This window comes from Sphaeramia orbicularis, chromosome 14, assembly GCF_902148855.1.
Source record: "Sphaeramia orbicularis chromosome 14, fSphaOr1.1, whole genome shotgun sequence".
Lineage (NCBI taxonomy): Eukaryota > Metazoa > Chordata > Actinopteri > Kurtiformes > Apogonidae > Sphaeramia > Sphaeramia orbicularis.
The window spans coordinates 51,412,375-51,430,866 of NC_043970.1; the positions used below are offsets into that span (position 1 = coordinate 51,412,375).

General features: G+C 39.2%; 1 protein-coding gene across 2 annotated transcripts in view; it reads left to right on the top strand.

The window, feature by feature from the left end:
* The window catches only part of dscama (Down syndrome cell adhesion molecule a), a 176,558-nt gene that overhangs the window by 42,392 nt on the left and 115,674 nt on the right, over positions 1-18,492 (top strand). For both annotated transcript variants that reach the window (XM_030153377.1, XM_030153378.1), the window contains exons 2-3: positions 1,632-1,949; positions 4,141-4,290. In XM_030153377.1, the coding sequence (XP_030009237.1) occupies positions 1,632-1,949; positions 4,141-4,290 (468 nt within the window). The remainder of the gene's footprint in view (positions 1-1,631; positions 1,950-4,140; positions 4,291-18,492) is intronic.

Here is an 18,492-nt window from a genome sequence, read left to right on the forward strand (position 1 = left end):
CACTGCAGATTAAATTGGTCTGTATGTGGAACCTGAACTAAAATGATTAATAAATGATTAAAATGAATAAAACATGTTTTTTTAACCTACCATTTATTTTTTACTCTGCTTTATTGCTTGTTTTATGCTCTCCTGTTTTACTGTTTTACTGTACGGTGTCCTTGAGTGCCAAGAAAGGCGCCTATAAATAAAATGTATTATTATTATTATTATTATTATTATTATTATTATTATTATTATTATTATTATTATTATTATTAATAATAATAATAATAATAATAATAATAATAATAATAATAATAATATCTTCATTGTAATTTTTGCATTTCACAAATTCATCCCAGGGGCCAGATTGAACCCTCTGGCGGGCCAGATTTGGCCCCTGGGCCGCATGTTTGACACCTGTGCCTTAGTCGATACAAATAAGGATGATTGGTCCTCATTCAGCAATATTAAAGATGTAACTTTTACAACACACAATTAAGAACTAAACTCTCTAGAACAGGAATGCTGGGGTGCACATTTGTGATATTGAAAAAAAAAAAAAAGATACAAAAGGGTTTAAAAAGGAAAAAAAGGGATGAAATGAACATAAGACATGGTTTTAGATAAACGATGGACCAAATGGTGTGACATACCTAATCCATTTTTTCCATCTTTTCAAAAACAAACCTTGTTGTAGTCTTATTGACAAAAGTTATTCTTTCCGGCTTAAAAATGTCATAAAAGGTCTTTAGTTCTATAGTAGGGCTGTCAAACTCATTTTAGTTCAGCTCCACATTCGGCTAAGTTTGGTCTACAGTGGGCTGAACCAGTAAAATAATAAGATAATATATAAATAATGTCAACTCCAAACTTTCCTCTATGTTTTAGAGCAAAAAAAGTAAATTTACATTATGAAAAGTTACAGATCACAGTGGATCTACAAATACACAAAACATGTAGTAACAGGCAGAATATGGTTAAAATTGTACTTACTGCATTTCAGGTTGTTCATATTTGTTCAGGTTATTCACATTTTTTGCGAAATTATACTTTGTTTTAATGTAAATACATGAAAATATTTACATTTACAAACAGGAAAATGTGGAGTTTATGATCGTATTTGACTGGTCCTGCCCACTTGAGATTGAATTGGTCTGAATGTGGAACCTGAACTAAAAGGATTGTTAATATCTTTGTGTAATTTTTGCATTTTATAAATTCATCCCCTTTGGCGGGCCAGATTTGGCCCCTGGCCCGCATGTTTGACACCTGTGTTCTGTAGCCATAAACTTGTTGGCTGTATTGTGTTTAAATGTGTCTGGGAAATGTCCAAGCTGCAAAGAAAGTAACACTAGTCTACTCACTTCCACCTGTTCCAACCCAACAATTTATACTGAAATTAGGAACCAGTTACCGCTCACTTTGCAGCCTGTGGTGAGAAATGACTCGAAACGGTGGGAACGAAAGCGTTGGAGTAGATAAATACATTTTGCAAAATTTTCAGTCTCAAATTTTTGCCAGTATGTGAAATGGGCATGAAATTCTGTTCTAAGTAGTCTTAAAAAAAGGTTTAAAAAGTCTTAAATTTAACTTGTAGAAACCTATAGGAACCCTGCTTTTCTAATACGTCTTTTCTTTCTTTGCAGTTTTCTGTGAAGATCTACGTTCCAGCTTATATTTTGTCAATGCATCTGTGCAAGAGGTAGTGTTTGCCAGCACCACAGGGACATCGGTGCCCTGTCCCGCCGCCGGCGTGCCCCCTGTCTCACTGCGCTGGTACCTGGCCACCGGCGAGGAGATCTATGATGTGCCAGGGATCCGCCATGTGCACCCCAATGGCACCCTTCAGATCTTCCACATCCCCCCTTCCAGCTTCAGCAAACTCATCCATGACAACACCTACTATTGCACAGCGGAGAACCCCTCAGGGAGAATCAGGAGCCAAGATGTCCACATTAAGGCTGGTCAGTGCATTTCTGCTTCTGAAAACACAAATAACAGGTTGCATTTTCTTGGCTCAGCATTAGATGTTTTTGTTTTAGCTCATCGGCTGATCGGCCATGAGCTACTGCGAAGGCGCTGTGTCCGCTGTCGTCTTAGTTAGCAATTTCTTCAAACATATTCTCTGATGAAACTACAGGTCAGATTCATTTGGAATTGTATGTGTAGCTTCATTGGAACAATGCCGATGAAGTTCGTTCACAGTTTTCAGAAGTTTTGATTTTTGAATTTTTCACAAATTTTTGAAGTATTACGCTGGGTTACAAAAAAATGTTTTTTGCAAGTTGTCTAGGTTTTTTCAGCTGAATTAGGACCATTTTGCACCGCTACATCCAAAAATGACATCTGTTTTTCTCAATCAGGTCAGGTTTTTTTTGCTAATTTGATTTGGAAAAATTTGATCTTCTCACAAAATATAATCATTAATACCAAAATAAGATTGGTAAGCACACTTTATGAAACTTGTGACTTGATTCCTGTTAGGTACAATGGTGTATTCAGCGCAGATGTAGCAGAATACGTCATGCTTAGTTTTGCAAGATCTTCTAGTCGAAGCCATTTCATTCACCTGTAATATTAAAAAAAAACATTAATCATAAATTGGCCAAAGTAAAATCTTCGGAACTTGTTTATTGCAAGAAATATGAAAGAATTTTGTATCATATGATGTGAAAATGCCCATAAATGTAAGCAAAAATGTTAAAAAGCCAATATGTTGTATAGTTCAGAAAGTTGACCTGATTGAGCAAAATTAATGTGATTTTTGGATTCAGCACCAAAATGATCCTAAATCAGCTCAAAAAACTGAAACAAATTTGTTGTTGACCAGTGTTATAAATGTTCCTTTACTTATAATGGGCCATATTTGGATGGTTTATAACATGGAAATGCTTAGCAATATCAATATATTTACTATTGAGCACTGAAAGGAAATCATATGTAGACTTTCATTTGGGTCCATGACCTTTGACCTTGAGTGACCTTGAAGAGTCAAAGTCACCAATGTCTAGATTTCAGCAGTCTTCTCTGAAAACTACTGGTTGGATTCATTTCAAAGTTTACATGTAGCTTCCTTTGGACAATGTCTGCTACATTTTTTCACAGTTGTCAGATATTTTGAATTTCCGATGACTTTTTGAATTATTAAAAATGTGCCTTTTCGTATAATGGTCCATACTTTGATGGTTTGTAACATGTAAATGGTTACAGATATCAATATAGTTCCTACTGAGCACTGATAGGGAGTCATATATGGACTTTTGTTTTGGTCCATGACCTTTGACCTTGAGTGACCTTGAAGGGTCAAACTCAAGGTCACCAATGTCTACATTTTAACAATCTTCTTCTCTGAAACTACTGGATGGGTTCATTTAAAATTTCTATGTATCCTCCTTGGGTCAATGTCTGCAAAGGTTGCTCACAGTTTTTTGGGGTTTTTTTGAGATTTTTTGACAAATTTTTAAATACTAAAAATGTGCCTTTACTTGAGGGTATATGTGGGTCATTAAAAAGCATTTAAAGTCATTAAATAGATTTTGTGAAAATTAAGACCCTAAATGGCATTAAAAACCATTAAATTTGATGTCCAGAGGCATTAAAAAATTAAATACACTTGATGGAAAAAAAAGCATTGTTCACGATTTATTTTGATTATATAAACATTTAATAATTTTGATGGGAAGTATTGTGTGATGAGTGACAGGTGGAACCCTTTAATTGGCTATTGTTTATGCTCAATACACAAATTCACAACACCGGATGCTTGGAATGCAAAGTGCTGTGAGCGTTAAAAAGCATTAAATTGATTTGCTGATATCTGCAGAAACCCTGTACTTATAATGGTCCATATTTTGATGGTTTATAACATGTAAATAGTTAGAAATATCAATATAGTTCCTATTGATCACTGATAGAAGTCATATATGGACTTTGATTTAAGTAGTTGAGTTCTCCAGTGAAAGTACCACCCATTTCTTTTGGGAGGTTGATCTCCTGCATCAAGACCACAGGACTCGAACATAGAACAGAACCTGACAACTTCACAAATTCAACTGGGGATTGATTCTTGATAGAACATGACGCTGAGATACAGGGACGCTGGTCCTGTTTGTTAATGTTTCATACACAACACTGCTGTTTATCTGCTTCTCTCAGTCCTACGAGAGCCCTACACTGTCCGAGTGGAGGACCAGAAAGCCATGAGAGGCAATGTGGCGGTCTTCAAGTGCATTATCCCTGCCTCAGTGGAGGCCTACATCACTGTTGTGTCCTGGGAGAAAGACACAATGTCAATCAACGCTGAAAGTAAGTCATACTCTCTGTTTTCTTTTGTCTGAATTTTGTGTTAAAGGTGATGTTTCATGTGAGGAAGTTGATTTAGAGGGTTTCTTTGGTGTTTAGCCCTGTGTGCCATCAGGTCAAATATGTTTGGGTATGCGCTGCAGTGCAAAGGGAGGGTTTTTTCGCGGCTCGTACCAGCTCGCCGGGCCGTCGGTGTGTATGTGTGTCTGTGCGTCCACGTCTGTCTGACCCAATGACAGCGAGGTCCCGCTCCTCTTCCTCTGCCAGTCTTCCACGAGAGCGCAGCCTGCCAGCCGTGTCACTTAGTCTTAGTGTATTGACCCATTTCTCTGGCTGATAGGAAGCACTGCAGCGCCCCGATCATTCAAATCACTTAAATGGAACGCTCGCCTGCGTGATTGTTTCCCAGCCCTGGGGGGCAAATTCACTTTATGTGGGGCATTTAGCAAACTCAATAGACAAGAGCTAATGTCATTTTGCTTTTGGATGGAGGGCAAATGCTGGCCGGCGACTGCTTTTTTTTGTTGACGTTTCACATTTGTCCGCTGAGGCGAAATCGGCCATGTTGAAATCTATAGCAATCTCTTAATTGTCCATAAATGGATTTGCCTCGAGCTTGTTTTTGTTTTCATGAGCATATCCGACAGTTAGCTGATAGAACATCCACTGTATCCTTAGTTTTTTGAAGTTCAACTGGATCGGTTTTGTTCTTGAAAACCTTTGGTCTCTCATCCAAAAGGCTTCGTCAGTTCTGAAGCCTCATGTACTGTAGTTTTTGCATTTCATGTTTGGAGTTTTTTAACTTTTACTGTTTCCTGCGTCACGTTGGCTCGTCGTGGATGAATACCTTGGACTGCTGCCTCCTTGACAGTGTCTTTTATGAGTTGCTTGCCTGTCAAAACACAGTGTTTATGTTGTGCTATAAAAATCATCACATCTGTAGCTGTCAGCCATGTAAATGTTGTCAGAAAAATCATCCAGCCACCAATCCACAGCTCTCCTCCATGCTAAATATTGGATGACGGAGGCCTATGAATCTGTGAGCAAATGGTCTTTATTCACGTCTCAGTGCACGCATCGTCCATTCGCCTCATCCTCTAGTACACACATTTAAAGTGCACTCTCTCCTAGTCTGAGTCTATATGCGCTCTAACTGACAGCTCAACACAAGATGGCTTAAACCCTCGTCGAGATGACCAAACTTCTTCGCTTTTTAATCATTTATGTGAAAAAATAATATCAACACTTTGACTTTAAACAAAAAAAACACGTGAAATATAGCTTTTCTGTCTGACGTATGAATAATTGACGTGGCTTTTCAGTTTGGAAGGTGTAGCTTGATGTGCAGGACCTGTCAGAGGAGTCTCACTGGAGGTTTTTGAGTTGTTGTGGGATATACCAACAATGCACCACTCACCGAATCCCGGTGTCCATTAGAAAAGAATAGAAAATTATGATGGAAAATGCTTTCAGTCAGAGTGTCCAATAAAAATAACGGTGGAGTAGAGTTGTCTGGTTTTAGTGGTTCTACGGTCGTCTGGTGTTTTAACACAACCCCTTTGACAATATCCATTTCATGCTCCAGTTTTTCGCTTCTTGCTAAAAAAATTATGAGCTTTTTCAATAAGGTGGAGAAGTCGCATATTCCAGTACAAACTTGTCATCATGTTTATTGTTTGGAACATTCTTCTCAGCGTTGCACTAAATTACTTCATTGCATTGTATTCAAACTTTACAACATACTAAGTACATTTCTATCATGGTTTGGGCTAAATCCATCTAAGACCTTTTCCGGAAAACAGCTCTTTAGTAAAATTACTGTTAAATTTATATATACGTTGTGTTACAAATCTGGTAAAGGTTGCTTGTCAACAGTGACAAATTTACAAGTAGTTGCGAGCGTTTGCTGTTTTTGTTTTTAACTCATCAATACAAACTGCTGTGAAACCTTTGTTAAAGTTGATACAAGCTGGGAAATTTATCATGCACAAGCTCCAAAATGAACTAAGAGGATTTTGGTTATTTACAAAGAAGAACCAATGAGGACAGAGTCAGATTGTGACGGGTTTAGTGGTTTAGTCTGAATTATGTGGACAATAGGCAGAGATCTGTTCTAGTATTACAAAGCCTTTAAATTAAAATGAAATCATTTGGGAGTGAAAATGTCTAAACTGAGTGGTCTAGTCTAACACTGACCATTTTTTTTATCCTAGTCTTTGTATTCTCAGTCCAGTCAACACATGTGCCCTATTTAAGAGAGCATGGACACTAGTAACATATTAATGTCATATGATATTAGCATAAGTGCAGGTCACACTACTGCCGTCTTGACTCGCACACCTAATCAAGCAGTGAAGAAAATGAGATTAGTAGAGATGGTTCCATTTATCTCCAACTGGTATGAACATTGATCACCATTTCAGTTTGTTTTCTTAATCTTATTTGGCCTGATTGATGGAGATGTCAGTTTGTAATGTTAGAAAATTTTTGCTTCAGGATCTCACCACAACAAGGGTCAGGAATACATGAAATTTTTATTTTAAGGTAGCTGAAAGTCTGAGATAGGCCCTATAAAAAGGTGACCCTCCACTGAATGTCTAACTGATGTTTTTGCCCTTATATCATTAAATATTTATTTACAGTCAAACGAAGTCACAAAGTAACAGGTTTGGAAAAAAGAAAACAGAAGGTCAGTGTGGAATGAGTTTGTGCTCAGTTACCATCAGCTCTGCAGATGTTAATTGCATCTGCCTATGTACACTGTTACCCATAAAGTTGGAATAGCATATTTTTAACCCTTCTCATGAAATGATTTTGATGTTGTGATTTATTCTTGATTGTTAAAGTGGAACTGGGACTCAGTGTGTTTTCTTTGCACCAGGTTGAAGGTGGTTACTGATGTGTAGAAATAGCAATAAAAACAGGAGTGTGTCTGAAAACAAAATTATTCTGTCTTTATTGGCAGCAGTTTGTAAATTGCATTTACACTTACATTATAATTTGCTTTGAGGCTTATTTGCACATAAAGGGGTTCATTTTGTGTAGAATGCATGGATATCCCCTAATTTACCTCCTTGCAAATGACACTATGATACTATGTGCTTGGCAACAGAGTTTATTTCGGCCTTTGCAGGTTTGTCTCATTTGCACCAGTTTAGCTTCTGCAAAAGCTGCACAGTCCTTCATGGATCTGGCCTTATGTGTTGTTTAATAGTCTGGAGTTGTAGTTGAATATTTGGCAGTATTATAAGTGTAATTATCAATTGGAAGAAGAGATGAAAGGACCAGGCTCATATTGTGTTGCAGAGTGCTGTATCCTTGTACCTGCTCCGGTCACCGTACCTGGTGGAGACATGTTTACCTCCTGCAGGGCTGTTTGTGGGATGCGTTGTGATGGCTGCGGCGCTGCTGCTGTGCAGGGCCATTCCCCAGGTGCAGCCTGTGCTGCAGTCACTGAGGAGGCCTTGTAGTCATTTGCCTAGGCCTGATGCTGCCTGCTCTGCATTCAGCAGCAGTAGGGCCGGGAGAGGGCCGACCCCCCAGCACTACTGCAGAGACTCACACACATACAGAACCAGACCGACACACACTCACAGGGCTTTCTTTTCATTCAGCACACGAGCGAAGCACAAGGGCCATCGGCTATCACACAGATTCCCTTTGCTCTTCTCTCTCCCTCATCTCTGTGGTTTCTTTTCTGTTTTTTGTTCGTTTTTTTGATGCACATGCTGGTAGACACACCTGAATATCTTCTTTATACCTCAACAACAAACACTAAGAAAGAGTGAATATTAATGATGATACGATATCCACTCATTGATTCATATTAACCATCACTCACTGCTGGTGCTTTTGACAGTACGACTCATGTAGACGTAGTAGTGCGAGGGTTTTACAGATTGCTTTTCATTCGCTGAACCATCTTGAACATTTCACAGTCTCTTTCATTATTGCTGACATTTGGGCTGTGTGTTGAAGTTATTTCTGCAGCCACTCTTTGGCCCTGAAGCCACTGCTGTGAGGGAGAAGAGCCGGCCTCACTGTACCAGTCTAATTGGCTGTGTATAATGGGCCTCTGAAGTAAATATCAAGAGTTACTATCAAAAGGCTGTTGGACGTTATCGTGTTACCACAGAGCCCACTGTTTCTCCTTCTCTCTTTCATTCCTCCCCTTCCATCTCAAAGTCATGCCAGTATGGAATCATGCAAATATCTACGGCGGATGGCAGTTGATGTGAGCAAACCTAAGCTGACCTGTGTCTTGAACGCCTTCTTATCACCATGGATACGGTCATTCTTCAGTCATGTTTGATCGACCTGTGTAGTCACAATTTGATAAGTTTTATTTTCAGAAAAAGGAAGGGAAAAAGGCTGCTACGTTTCTGGAAATCATAGAGGCTCAGTGTAATTTGTCATTGAAAGAGCTTGTACTTTTTTGCATCTACTTCAGTAGACAGATTTGTGGATTTGCAAAATCCAGGACTCAGAGACCAGTAGAAGCTGGAGTTTGCATCCTGGTTCACAGAAATGCTCAAGTGCTTTCGTTAAGGTTCCGAAAATATCAACATTTCTTGTGCTTTCGTACTAAACCTGCATATATTTAAGTTTAGGCAAGAACTGCACTTCGTTTATTGTTTGGAACAGATTGTAGTTGTGTTTAGATATTATTAAATTCATCATGACTCATTTGTAGACTTTATCTGCACTAAACCCAATGCCATCATTGCCGAAACCCAACAATTAGCAACCATTTAATATACTTTAGAACATTATTCTTGTTATAAATGGCTGGAAAACTCTATATCATAGATATACATATATTCAAAAATAGCTCAAAACAGCTAATAATATACATGTTACATGTTTATTTTAATGTGGCAACTAGGCTGTTTACTTTCTACGCTACATAACTGCTTTATTAATATTTACTGCAATAGAAAAACTATGTCTGTATTTGTTAATTCTTGCAGTTCTGCATCAAATCACTTGTGTGTTTTTGCAGGAATAGTGCATCTCTTGTATCACTGTTTCCCTACTGTAAACATTTGTCTGGAGGGTAGAATGGGAGTTAATTATGTGCCATATACTGAGTGTTGTAGCCTACAGGTAGTGAGCTATAATGAATGTCTATTGTTGGGAGCAGCCTCGCAGTTTGCTTGCTGTCGGTTTTGCCCTTTCCTTAGAATGCTATGTAGGAAGCGCAGCCATTGGTGCAGCACAACCTTGAGCTGGGGGCTGGGGTGGGTGGGTAATGGTTTTACTGGTCCCTGTGTGGCTAAGATGCAGAGAGAAGGCGGGGGGGGGGGGGGGGGGGGGTAACCAAGTCTCTCTCTCTCTCTCTTCTTCTGTCTCTCCATCCCTGCCTCGCTCTGTCGACAGGCAGGGTTGGGACTCTGACGTGTGACAGGCTGGATGGAGAGGCTTTTTCCAGCATTCGTCATTCCGTCTGCCCATGATTGGCTGGAGTATTGTTATTCACACAGAAAAATGGGTCAGGTGGCCTGTGGAGAATCGAGTGTTTGTATGGACGGACAAACGGACGGACAGACGACGCAAACACACACACATAACACGCACGCCCACATGCATACCTACACACCCAGGATTATACTTTGCAACGTCGCAGCAGCGGCAGATAAATAACAGATAAATGAAAATAAATCCAGGTTATGTGGTAAGCAGCGTCTCATGTTGAATTCAGTCTGTCCTCTCACAAGCTGCAGGCTGGTTCTTTCCTCACACCCAGTGGCAGCGGCTTAGCGAGATAAATAAAGGGTTGCTGTGAAAGAAAGAAAGAAAAAAAAAAGCTAGGAAGAAAATCAATACCTGTGTGCATGAATCTAGCTGCAGCTGCCACAAAGCATTATGGGAACATGATGGGTAGATGCACTTGTGGGCTGGGGAGCGTGCAGGCAGCATGATAAACTAAAATGTTAAAGAAAAGAGACCCGCTGAGCTACGACGGATGGACGGACGGATGAAAAAATACATGTGTATTTGAGACAGTAGATTATGTAACAGTTGTGATTGTTCGTCTGTCTCCAAATACTTATTTTGAGAATGTCTAATAAGTGTGTTTGTGCATGTGATGGTTGTGTGAGACATTGCGTTGCAGTGAAGGAATGTTATGAACGGCTCATTACAGCATTACAGATAGAAACTCCGACTGTAAATATGGACAGATGCTTATTGATGTGTTATGAAAGTGTCCAGTCCGGGTGGAAAACACTGCCATTAGATTATGCTCTCAGTGCATGTGTCTCCACAGCCTCAGCCTCAGACTGGCAGAGATATTAATTAAATTGGCTGATGCCCTTTTTCTCTCTTTACTGCACCGGTGCTGATCACACTCCCACCTCCGTACCGTGCTGTTTGCTCACCAATAACCGCAATTTGTTCTTTATTAAACTCTCGGGGCTTCGAACAATTAGGGTGTGAACTGGAGGTGGCGCATGTACGAGCGTGCGCATACGTATGTTTGAGCGCAGGAGGAGGAGGAGGAGGGTCGGGTGAAAGATACTAAACACTGCTTAATCTTTGATAAACAGTGAGGTCTCCTTTGTGTTGCTGCAGTTTGGCACATCTTCTCTACACCACTCAGCGCTGGTTTGGTTCATGCTGCCTCCGCGGCTCCCAGACCTGGATGGAAGCCAGGTCATGCATGGATCCCTGCCAAGATACAGATTAGCTATAAGCGCAACATGAGCTAATTGTGGAAGGAGCCACCGATTAATTGGCCCTTAGATGTTCTGCGGACTGTATGGATTTTGAGCCGTGGATCAAAGTGACTGACATGCATGTCACCAGGGGTTCGGTACATTCATATGTCACATACTGAAAAAGACACATGGTCGTGTGGGTGGGTGTACGTTAAATGCTTCTTCTTCATGATTAGGCGTCCAACCTTCACACGCATGTGAAGCACGAGCTCGAGAGCTGTGCTTCAAAGCTCTGAGAGGGTTTGGAGCTGAAGATGACTCCTCAGTAATCAGCACCTTTATGGGATGCAAAGCGATGCGGTGGAAGGTGCAATTTTGTTATGTAGATGATCACACTCCAAGTCATTTGTGCATCTACAGGTTTCTCATTAGAAACAATAATAAAAGACGTGGTAGATGATGTTGTGAAACAGTGTGGGATCATAGGAGATGTTGTTGGAAGTCTATTTGATGTGAATCAGACAGTTTTATACACATGAACTCCAGCCCATAAAATTGAAATAATGTTATTTTCAGACACTTTTTATTCCTGGTTACACACATCAGTGATCACCTTTCACCAGGTGCATTGATCACATACTGAGTCCCAGTTACTGCTCAACTCTGGCAGGAGGTTTCGCAGAGTGAGGCGCAGAACGGACAGATTCTGCAACAGCTTCATCCTTCAAGCCATAAGATGTCTGAACTCTCAATAAAGGAAGTCAACACACCTACAGAGGAATGAAAGACACTAAAAAAACTATTTTATAGAATTTTAAACAGATTTGAGACTTTTAAAAGTTTTTTAAGGTATGCACACAGCAGTTTTTATATTATAGATTGAATATTTTACAACTTTTTAAAATTTTTTTATATTGTATACCACAGGTGTCAAACATGCGGCCTGGGGGCCAAATCCAGCCCACCAAAGGGTCCAATCCGGCCCATAGGATGAATTAGTGAAATGCAAAAATTACACAGAAGATATTAACAATCAGTGGTGTAAAAATCATGTTAATACAGGTTCCACATATATATTTCAATTGGGTCAGACCAGTGAAATAGTATCATAATAACATATAAATAATGACAACTGCAAATTTTATCTTTGCTTTAATGAAAAAAAGTAAAATTACATGAAAATGTTGACATTAACAAACTATCCTTTTACAAAAAATGTGAATAACCTGAACAAATATGAACAACCTGAAATGTCTTAAGAGAAGTAAATGCAATTTTACCCATATTATACCTGGTTCTATATGTTTTGTGTATTTGTAATTGTAATGTAAGTTGTAATGCACATGTGTAAACGATAAACTGAGGCAGAATACTGTTAAAACTGTGCTGGTTTTTCTTAAGACATTTCAAGTTGTTCATGTCATTCAGATTTTTAAGGAACTGTTATAGATGTAAACATTATCATAATGTAATTTTACTTTTTTCACTGGTATTATTTTCTGGTCCGGCCCACTTGAGATCATATTGGGGTGAAAGCGGCCCCTGAACTGAAATGAGTTTGACACCCCTGCTGTATACAATAGTCATGCAACGAAATTTCATTTTAGTTTAGTTTATTTTGCATGTGGCCTGGAATGACAAATAAAGGGATCTATCTTACAATTTACAGCCTCGGAAAAATTATTAGATCATCAAGTCATCAAAAACATTGGTTATGCAACAAGTACTAACTCCTGTGTGTGTCATGTGACCAAAACAGACAGAAAAGAAAACATGGAATGCCTGAAAGCACTGTTTTTGTCAGTACGATGACATAGCTATTAATGTAAGAACTTAAGTGATTTTAGTTATTATCAAGAAAACATGGAAAATGGATGGATATCAGCTCTGAAATTAAACTACTATGAGCTGTTTTTGTTGTTGTTATTATATTTGTCCAAAAAAATGTACCTTTAGTTGTACCAGGCATTAAAATGAACAAGAATTTGAAGAAAACAAGGGGTGGTCTAATCATTTTTTCCTCGAGCTGTAGCTATCATTTCATAAGAGGAGGTAAAAATATTTCTTTCTAACATTCTAAGGGTAAGAAACTGTTGATCCAAAGGAATGGAAGGATGTTCAGAACAGTTATTCTCCATTTATTTCTTCTATATACGTTCATCATTGCTATTTATCCAGCTTCCTTTTTTTTTGTGATAAAAGGGACAACATTGTGTTACATCTGTCAGTTCCTCACCCAGCAGCAGTTATTGTTTGTATTGTACTGTAAACTTGAAAGATGTTATGATTCTGCTCCATATAACCACCTTTTGTGAGCTGATTTCTTTATATCCCATTAATCCTTAAAAACCTAAACACCCACTGACGGCCAAAAACACCTGCTGATCTCAAATGTTGAATAACTTCTGAACCGTTAATCCTATCAATATATGTAAATAATTCAGGTAAAATGCAGTTTCTAAGCTTTTCATTCATCAGTAAAACCCATGTATGTACTTTCATTCTGCAACTAAAAGAAACAGACAAATATAATGAATAAACTCACAGATGTATCTTGGAAATATTTGATATAAGTTGATTGATATAAGCTTTCATTTCTGACCCACAGAGCACGCAAGCAGGTATTTAGACATCCTCCTGCCGTTATGTGACAGTGATTTCCAGGCATTCAATCAATCTTCTATTGTATTTAAGAGGAAAAAAAAAAATCAGAAATCAGGCCAAGACATGTACAGCCAGAGGATCACCGTTCCCAGTGCTGGAGAAATGCCTGTTACTTCCTCCTTAGCACTGTGTGATTACTCTCTGTCAGCAATTTAAAAAAAAAAAGAAAAGGAAAGGTGATTCCCCCCGAACCTCTCCGTCTCATCCATGTTTAACCTCGCTGCACTTTGACGTCAGAATTTTTTTTTTTAAACAAAACCAAAGGACTTGTAAAAAAGACCTTTGACTGGAAAAAAAAAAGCTGCTTGAAATCACAGCATCTGTGTAGGAACCTGCGAAGAGGCTGATGTGCATATAAAAGTGTGTATTTGTCTGCGGTTGTGAGAGCGGAGGGGGGGTGTGTGTATTGGTGTGTATTGGTGTGTGTTGGTGCGTAGGAGGAGGAAAAGGGGGAGTTGGCTGTGAATGGCTGCTCTTATCGCGTGCATGCAGCTGCTGCAGTGTCTTTGAGAGACAGAGGGGCTGTCCATGCATGCCACTCACTCTGTCTATTCACAGCCTCCATCCCTCACCCGCTCTCTCTCCATCCCTGTCTGTGCTGCATTTTAACATCATGGAAGTGAGCAGAAGCAAAAAAAAAAAGGGGGGGTAAAAAAAAATCATGACTTGAGTTTTAATGCAGACTCATGACGCGCAGGCCCTCAGTTTCACATCCTCCGATTCTTATAACAAGGGACAGGCAAGAAATTAAATGTCATTTGACATCATCGTGTCACCTCGACTGACGCGTGTTTGTTTGTGCGAGTCCACCCCCACCCCACCCCCCACCCCCCCAGTTCACGCAGACATTTTACGGTTCCAATAAATCACAGCTCAGTGGGCCCTAAATGTGGTTCATTCTGTTATTTTATTTTATTTTATTTTCCAGAGATAGATTTTCTTTCCTGCAGCTCAACTGAACAAGTTAATACTCAGTGGAAACAGTAGATCATGGGTGTCAAACATACGGACCGTGGGCCAAAACCGGCCCCCCCAAAGGGTCCGATCCGGCCTGTGGGATGAATTTGTGAAATGCAAAAAATCAGCGATTATTTTAGTTCAGGTTCCACATTTGATCTCAAGTGGGTCAGACCAATAAAATACTGTCATAGTAACCTATAAATAATGACTACTACACATTTTTCTCTTTTTTTAAGCGTAAAAAAATGAAAATTACGTAAAAATATTTACATGTACAAACTATCCTTTCATAAAAAATGTGAATAACCTAAACAAATATGAACAACCTGAAATATCTTAAGAAAACTAAGTGGAATTTTACCAATATTCTTCCTGTTACGAAATGTTTTTTGTATTTGTAGATTCACTGTGATCTGTAATTTGTGATGCACATGTGTAAATGATAAACTGAGGCCTAATATTGTTAAAACTGCACTTATTGTTCTTAAGAAATTTCAGTTTCTCCATGGTTGTTCATGTTATTCACATTTTTTTCAAGGTTAGTTTGTGGATGTACACATTTTCTTAATGTAATTTTACCCTTTTCACTCTAAAACATACAGAAAGGTTTTGAGTTTACATTATTTGTATAATATTATGTTTTTGGTTTTTTTTTTGAGATCATTTTGGGCTGAATGTGGCCCCTGAACTAAAATGAATTTGACAGCCCTGTAGTAGATTAATGTTTGTGTTTATTTCCTCTTTTCCTGGTGCAAGAAGGTGGGAAAATGAACCACAGACGTGCACAGAAGTTAAGACAGTGTTTCTAACCTTAGGTGTCCCCGCACGTCGCCAAGAGGATAATGGCGATGAAGAGTCCTCCTCTCGTTCCATGGTGCTAATCAAAACTACGAATAATGAAGTGAATTAATTCAGTGGTGAGCTGATGCTACTATAAAGGTGACCCATGGAAAGGTATTTCCAATGGGAGATGGGAAATCACCTTGATAGATGGATGTCTTGGGCAGCCGGCGAAGTGATATCCCCAAGCAATGCATGCTGAATGCAGAGAGCATTCTGGGATTTTTGCCTCCCTCCCACCTCACCCATCTTTGCCCAGGTGCCCTGTCATGTAGCGTTGCTCTCCTGCAGCAGTATTTTTCAAGAAGTGATGTGTAACCTTGACTCTAATAAGAGGATGTGAGAGCAGATGGTGAGGAAGGTCTGGGAGGCCTGAGTAAAGACAGTCTGGGCTGATTCTCACTTGAAGAAATTGTTTTAGTTTTAATTCTTACCACATTTTATTCTCACAATTTTATTTGAAGTAAGTAAATTGAAAAGCAGACATGGGTGTGTAAATGTTTATATGAAAAGTAAATTTGCTCACGTTGAGATTTAATTTAATTTAAGAATTTTATCTAAATTTGTAATTTGCAAAACAGAAAATTATTCACATTTATTTATTTTTACTTTGACAAAAATGTAATTGACAATAGATGTATATGCATTTGAAATCAAAATATAACATGAAAGTGTTTGATTACAAAGGATCTTTTTGAAATAATCCCATAAAACCTGCAAGTTTTTACACACATATTATGCATTTAAATATCTAAATAATTTTTCTGTATTTTATGTCAGATAAATAATATACTGAATACAGATGAATTTCACTTTGCATTAAAAAGCATTAAAGGAAACATTTCTTTCAGCCGTGCTTGACATTATTTTGTCTAAGGTGAGGAAACCTAATTTTTTGGAAATGCCTGCATAATCCTTTAGTTCCACTTGGCAACGATAAAGACAGATACAATACAGAGGGAGTCTGTGTAAAAATAATTCAGAGGACAAAGAAACTAAACTGATAAGTGAACGCATGAAGCTTCCTTTGCATAATCCCAGCTAATCCATAATACAGAATGCAGAATGATCTCTAAAAATATCTCTGTGGCTTCAGAAGCAAAGGAAACATGTTTAATTAGCATGTTAGGTGCTACCACTTTATCTGCAGCATTTGGAAATAAAATAATAGAATTACAGAGATTTATTCACGTGTGCATTTTATATTTTCTTATGAGTGACTGTAGAAAAAAAAATCTGTAATATTTATGCATGAAAATAGTCAGATTTAACATAGTTGTGAGTGTGTTTTCTTGCATGACTGGTGCTAAACCCCAAATAGATTTTCTTTCTCATACAGTAAATAGTCGTGTTGTTGCTGAGGGCCTGAGTTAACGCTGTCAGCTCCACCTGATTGGCTGAACCGTACTATGACTCGTCATGCTTTTGGCCAATACGGTTCGCCCGGGTTCCACTCCGTTTTTTTTTTTTTTCCCACCCTAAATAAATTGCCTGGAGAAATTGAACAAAAAAAAATTAGAGAAAGGGAGAGAGCCTTTCATCTAATTGAGAAGCTCATATTAGCTGTGGTGGGAAGATAAGCTCCTCTCTCTCAACAGCTATTAAGCTCACTGTACGTTAGCCAGTTTCTTTTTTTTTTTTCCCCCCTTACTTTTTGCTTGGATTTTATACGCTGTCACCTCTGTGCACCCGGTGTTAGTTTGAGGTTATCTCTGTGAGTGTGTGTGTGCATCTTTGGGAGTCCCAGGTGTGCAGTGCTCACATGCATAACACTCCAAAATGGAGGCCGGATCATGTGACCTTGTGCAGCCATTTAGACGCACACAGACACTGCACATCGGCGTTGTTTATTTTCACTTCATTTCATGCATTTATAAGCAAAAGTGTGCAGTGTTTATGTACTATGTACCATAAATTCTGCAAAAAGGAGGTTGGTGTTGTGCTGTTAAGAGAGTTGAGTACATTTAAAGCGTCGTCTGTCCTTGCGTAACAAACACAAGTGTGTCAAGCATCAATTAATGTGTCCCAACATATGTTCTAATTGACATTGTGGATAAATCTGTGCTTGGATTTATCCTGCCGTCTGATTCTTGGGGTGTAGACGTTCCTGATTACAATGTGTCTTCCAGTGCCTTTATCCCTTTAGCCCCCCAAACCAGGATTACATTTCCACAATGTAATCCCGGTTTGGCGGCCTGGGGGTCATCGCAACCCCGAGTGTCTCTGTGTGACGGTGATATTCTGGCATTCTTTTAGAGGAGGGGTGAGGGGGGGCAGAAAAGCAATCAAGTGGTGATTTGATAATCTGCCTTCAATAAGAGTGAGGGGAGAGGGAGGCCGGTAAAAGGTTTGCTGTGTTTCGGCTGCTGCGGCTGCTGCTGCTCTGGCTTTCTGCCTCTTTCAGTCCAAGGCAGCCATTTTGTGTCAGCTAGTCTGTGTTTGTTGGAACAGAGCTGGTTCTCAGTTAACGGTGAAAAGATGAGACGATCACCACGGACAAACAAAGTATAATTCTGCGTTTTTATTCTCAATTCTTAGCTTGGCTTTTTTTCAGCTCGTTGGGAGAAAAAAAAAAGGGAACATTTAGTGAAGTGATGCATTATTAATGCGTTAGAGGCCCTTTAGAAACTGTGTAGCCAAAGGACAAAGTGATGCTTTAATGCCTGGTTTCGCCCTCGTGAGTAAGTGAATGTGTATCAGTCAGTCCAGGTCCGGTGGCTGTTTGCTGAGGACAAACAGCAGACGAAATAAAAATGGATCAGCTGCCTGTTGGTTGCAGCTGTTTGCAGCATTGTGTATATTTTCAAAAAACTTGAGTTACAATACTTGGCCTATATTTTTAGTCCAGATAAGGGTGGGGTGTTACTACTGTCCACATATACACACATCTGTCCTCACCAGAGGCAGGTGCATCGCTCACATCGCCCACAGTCACTCTCCCCGAGCTCAAATAGTTCCTTATCTGTGTGAAAATAGCAGCTCTGTAGTTGCACTATTGTGTATCTGTGCAGGGTTTGAGCAAACACGCCGTCACTCCACCCATTCAACGAGTCCCCATAATGGCCAGTTTCTTGCAGCCTTG